Source organism: Panthera pardus, unplaced genomic scaffold (genome assembly GCF_024362965.1).
Source record: "Panthera pardus isolate Hobbes unplaced genomic scaffold, ASM2436296v1 HiC_scaffold_27, whole genome shotgun sequence".
NCBI classification, from domain to species: Eukaryota; Metazoa; Chordata; class Mammalia; order Carnivora; family Felidae; genus Panthera; species Panthera pardus.
In genome coordinates, this window is record NW_026526843.1 from 62369669 (window position 1) to 62375662 (window position 5994).

The window sequence follows — 5994 nt, forward strand, 5'->3', positions numbered from 1 at the left end:
ATGGAGTAAGGGGAGGTTACATGAGACAGACATAAAAAATAAAGTCCCAAACCACTGTGGTCATTCAGAAATGTTTGCAACTTTTTACAGGGGCTGTGGTATTATTCCCAATTTCCTAGCCAAATATTTATTAAATTAACCAAGGACAGAGTATATCAGGCTGCCTCACATCAGTGCAGCACCTCATTTTCCCTGTGGTCCTAAACTGTGAGGTACTGTGAAAAACAAACAAACAAACAAACAAACACACAAAAAAAAACCCTCTTCCACACTCTAAATAGCTAGGTTACAGAGGAAAGTTGGAATGTGTTCTGGGAGTGGGTGTATTTGGTTTAGCTCAGTGTGTGCAGGAAAGGCAAGCCTCCACAGCCATTTAAACATTTTCCTCCTCAACGATGGGTACACAGATAGCCAAGCTCCTGGACTAAGTTTGAGGCATTTTATAAATAATATGCATGTGTCTGCTAAGCGCATATATATATTTAGTCAACTTTTGCTTATTCTCTCCTGAGGCTGGTCTTGTGCGGTTACTTATGTGGTATGATTTCTGAGGTGTCAGAAAGAGTTTCTACCTCAGCCACCCAAAAATATCTCTTGGGTTGGCCCACCACAGAGCCTAAAAACTCCACATCTTCCAACATTTGATTTAATAACCAAAAGCAGCTGTTAAAAAACAAATATTATATTGGGATATTAAGCAGATATAATAAAGACTGTGTAAAACAGAAAAGATTATGGTGAAATTGATTCTAATGTTAAGTTTTAAAAGAAGAAGGCCAGGGGTGCCTGCGTGGCTCAGTTAGTTGAGTTTCTGTCTTCAGCTCAGGTCATGATCTCACAGTTGGTGAGTTCGAGCCCTGCATCAGGCTCTGTGCTGAAAGGTGAGAGCCTGGAACCTTCCTTGATTCTGTATCTCCCTCTCTCTCTGCCCCTCCCCTGCTCTCTCTCTCTCTCTCTCTCGCTCGCTCGCTCTTTCTCAAAAATAAATGAACTTTAAACAAAATTTTAAAAATTAAAAAATAAAAGAAGAATGCAAATTGGCATACACAGTCTGGATCAGATGTTGTTCTTAAAATGTCATGGGGTCAGAACCAGCATATATGACTCACCTCATGAATATGAACCTGTAGTAACAGAAACCCAGCATTGTTAGGCAGGTTTTGTTCTGATTTATTTTGTTCTTCCTCATGAGTGCCTTCTACAGTTTCTCATCTTCAGATCCCACTCTCTTTACAGTGTATTTCACACCTTCTTTGCTGACCACCGGAGGCTCCAGGTGACCTGGAAATCAACCTTGGTGGGGCCCAAATCCCTACCGCCTGGAAAATTCACAGAGCCTGACATCTTTTAGAAAGGATTTTTTTCTAAAAGGAGCTTTTAGAAGAACTACCCAATTTTCCCTTGGTAACAAACTGCCAAACCAAGCCCATTTCCACAGATGGTGGAGGACTTAGCAGCCTCCTGTATTGCTTTGAAGTTCAAGAATGAAATTCTGAAGGCCCAAGTGCAGTGGCCAATGGAACAAAGTGTTGTCCTATAGGCTCAGATCCCAGAGCTCCAGAAGCCCTGAACAACCAAGGAGGTTCAACCACTCCAGAATCCTTCAGAGACCCAGGATCCTAGGAACCCCCAGAACCCTTGGATCTCCCAACAGTCTGAAAGAACCAAGAATTCCCAGGAGTTGAGGATCCCTCATATCTCAGAGAGCCCCAGAAGCTCCCAGCCTGGGAGCCCCTAGCTTCCCAGGAGCATCAGAAAACACCAATGGTACAGGAGACAAAGAAGACTTCGGAACCCCCAGCAGCCCCAGAGTCCCTGGAGCTTCCAGGAACTCATGAGTCCCAGGCACCTTCAGTGGTCTATGAGCTCTCAGCAGCCTGAAATTCCAAAATTTCCTACAGGTCAAAAAGCTCCAGAAGCATCCAATGGCCCAGGAGGCCTACAAAGCCCTAGAAGTTAAGAAGGCCCAGGAGCTCCCAGATACCCGGGATGCCCCAGTGGCCCAGAAGGCCCAGAATTCAGAGCACCAAGATCTTCCAAGTTCCAGGAGCCCCAGGAGGTACCAGGAAACTGCAACGCACCTGGAACCCCTAAGCTTCCAACTCTCCAGGAGTTACTGGAACCTAGAGTGCTCCATGAGCCCCTGGATCCTTTAGATGCCCAAGAATTCCTAGAGCCCTCACCACTCCAGGAGTCCCTAAAGGGTCTAATAGCTGCTTTGGCATCAGCAGGTTCAGAGTTCCCACAGTCCCCCAGTGAGCTAGAGGCTGAAGCTTTCTCCCTAGAATACTGTTTAGCCTTCAGCGGAGATGTCCAGAAGCTTTCTGAGTTCCTGGTTCAATTGAATAGTTACATGAGAGTCAGTTACATGTAGAAGCAGCTGTGATGAGCTTTGTTGGCAAGTGCTTCTCAGATGAGGCAGGGATGTGATTTCAGCCCTTACTAGATATACAAAGCCCCCTGCTGGAGCAATTTGAAAATTTCATACGGTGCTCCAGGATACTTTTGACAATCCAGAAAACATGGAATATGTCAGTCACTGCATCCATCAGCTCTGCCAAAGGGAGGATCCTGCACATCAGTATGTGATCCACTTCCATCTCATTGCTCAAGAGCTAAACTGGAATGAAAAGCACTCTCTGCATACAATTTCAGGAAGGGCTTGACAGTTCTATACCAGATGAACTGTCTCACACAAGCCCAGCCACTGTCCTTTCTAATCTGATCACTCAATGCCTAGAAGATAAGCTAAGCTGTAAACCTGATCCAAATCCACAAGGAGCAAGGCACTCTGAGGAAAGACCTGGGCCTGAAAATTCACTAGCTGAAAACCAGCCTGTGCAAGCTTCAAGCAATTGCCTACACCTCAGTGAAGCTGAACAGGCCCACTGCTGTGAAGCCCACTTGTGGCTCTGCTGTGGTCATCCTTGTCATGTTGCCAGAGATTGTCCTGTCAAGCTTCATCATGCACAGCAGGCAGGAAACATTTGAGGCCTAGCAGGAAGGGGGAACCCCGGTGGGCCAATCTACAAATATGCATCCCCCTCACTTCCAATATCCATGTCTCATACCCTATGGCTTACTGTTGAAATCCTACTGGGAAGACGACAGTTCTTTGGGCAAGCAATGGTGGATTCAGGCTGCTACAGAAACAGCATTGACCATTTTGTGGTTCTTAGAGAGAAGCTGCCCTTCTGCAATAATATCTTCCCTCTGATGCTTGAAATGGTAAATGAGCGTCCACTGATTAATGGACCCATAACCAAGGAAACACCAACTGTGGAAGTTAAAATTGTAAACCATGTTGAAGAGCTCCAGTTTGCCATTATTCATGTGCCATGGTACCCTCTGATTCTTGGAATTCACTGGCTTGAAACACATGATCCAAACACTGAATGGAGTGCATTGTGTCCTTTCCATCCCATTATTGTCACTACAATTGCTTCAGACACAGGTGGCATAGAAGATGTCATGATGAAATAAGTGCTGAATACATCTTGCGTCCTAGTGACTGCTCCTAATGACCTGTCTTCTGATACCTCAGTTGTCGTCAGCATTTGCTGCTCTCAGAGTCTTCCACTGAATCTCTGAGAATGAAATAAGGTAGTTGTACAATGACACTGCCTCTCCGATCATGCAATGATCTCACATCAGGCAATAAACCTGATGACTTTGAGCTATTTTTTTTCACCAACTCTGCATGCCCCCACCTTGAACCCTGTGTTAATGTGGGGCTGTTTTAATTATAATTGATGTTAACAATATGCATGAAAATAAATATTAGAAACTAACATTGAAAAAGTGTAATTGTTAGCCTGACTTGACTTTTTATCAAGATTTTCTTCAGCACAACAATTGCAACATTTTCTCAATGAAGAAAATAAAATTGCAAGTGATATTTTTTAAAAAAAATCAATAAACATTGACAATTTCTAATGCTGTTTGAATTTTTTCATTGCTTAGCTGAAGGAAGAGGAAAGGGACAAGTAAATTGGGAGAGAGGGGATTGGAAAAGGCTTAACGTTTGGGTGAGGTTCTGAATATTCCAGGAATAGTCAGATCAGTGGGTGATGGGGTAGGGGCCAATGGAGAGAGTAGGGGAATAGTTGTGGTAAATGGAAATTGGTTAAGGTATGGAGGGATTAGGGGAAAGGTAGAGGGAAGTTGAGAAGAGGGTTTAGGGAAGATTGGGAGGAAAAATTGGAAAGGTTTCAGTTGAGAGCTAGGTGGTGCTGAGGGCAGGGGTGACAGGAAGGGAAAATTCCTACAAAAATAAAGGGGGCAGAAACACAGATATTGAGCAGCTTTAAAAGAAATTTTTTGGACTTCATAAGTTAACCAAACAAAAGCACTGAAGAAAGTAATGAGGCCCCTCAGTGACCCAACTTTCTCAGTAAAGTGACAAGTTCTTATTCTCTGCGCCAGGGAAATTTGCCCTAGGGCTCAAGACTGTTAATCTCTTTTTGCTGATGCATAGACATGAGGTGGCAGGGATCAACTTTCAACACATGCAGTTCATTATTAGCCAACTATACCTCTCTACATATACAGGTTGCTCTGCCCTGCTAACCATGCTGCTTGCATGACACACAGAGAACCAAGTCAATGAAAGGAACTTATGTTCTTATGGGCCTGAGAGGGGGTAGTGTCCTAACTTAAAATCACACAAACATACACATTCCCACAAACTACAGGGTGAGGGGAATCGAGGGTGGGAGCTTTAGGTAAGATATAAAAAAATGATCAAAGTAAACTCTAGTGTTTTTCCTCTGTGTTTTCAACATTCCTTTGAGAGTCTCTTTCTAAGGCCACTTGAAGGAGATTCTGACTTACTTAGACAAATAATCAAATACATAATCATAACCCTAGAAGGAGATAAAAGAGGAACCTACCATTCATTGAGCCCCTAATATGTTCCAGCTACAATATTAGGCATATCATACACATTAACTTATGCCTCAGAATAACCCAGTGAAGAATGTATGTTTGCTCCTGTTTTATCAATGAGCAAATAGAGTACCAACAAGGCCAGTTAACTTGCCTAAACTCACAAAGTTAGTAAGTGGCAGAGACCTGTTGGGTCTTCACAGCCTGTGCCCTTTTTCCTACAGCATGCCAATATCCCTAATGGGGAGGTGTAAGGGCCAAATAAGATTGTTGCAGCAGAGAGCTAATTGAGATAAACTTAAAAAGGTGGGGTGGGGCTTAGAATAAAAATTTCAGGGACCATTTGGGTAGTAGTTGTTTCTCCAGTTCCCTTGATCTCACCCCCAATCCCCTCACCACCCCATTAACTCCCAAACTTCCTATTTCATCTCTTGGAAGATCTCCTTTTGTTAAACTAATGACACAGCTGAATGTTCATTTCAGACAGTTAGCATAGATAATAAAATGTGTGACAGTAACAAATAAGCCAAAGTGAAGCTCTGTACAAGATGATAAAATTAACAATAATAACTACCATCTAATGAGCACTTGGGTTTTGCCAGACATTGGACTAAGTGATTCGGGTATTTTCAAATGGCTGCAAGATAGATATTATTGGCCTCTTTATATAAATCAAAGAAGTGAAACCCACTGAGATGAGGTCACTTGCCAAAGGTCACACTGCTAGGAATTAGTGGATTCTAAAAACAAACCCTGATCTGTCTCATTTCAAAGCTGGAATTCTAGCCAATACACCGCACTGCTTCTCAGGCTAAGTAAACTTTACTCTTTATTAACCACTTTAACAATATTCACTAGACATGATTTCTATTATTTTAGAAAAAAGATATTAATTTGTTAGTGCATTTATTTATTCACTTAGCAAGCATTACTGAATGCTTGTAGTGTGCCAGGCACAGGCATTGAGGAAAAGGAAGAGAGGCACAAAGATGTCTTATGTATATGACTCACAGTTCTTGCTCTGACCACAGTTAACAGGGGAAGCTGTTGTGCAACATAGCACTTCTGGTATACAGAAGAGAGCACTAATTTTGCTATGGACTAAAA

The 5994-nt window shown here is 42.8% G+C and overlaps 1 protein-coding gene across 1 annotated transcript; it reads left to right on the forward strand.

The window, feature by feature from the left end:
* The first annotated feature begins 1438 nt into the window (after positions 1-1438).
* RTL3 (retrotransposon Gag like 3) lies at positions 1439-2991 on the forward strand. Its single transcript, XM_019438446.2, is given in 7 exon segments — positions 1439-1563; positions 1704-1767; positions 1902-2094; positions 2130-2363; positions 2366-2485; positions 2488-2630; positions 2632-2991. Coding segments are annotated over 7 exon segments (1239 nt in total).
* The last annotated feature ends 3003 nt before the right edge of the window (positions 2992-5994 follow it).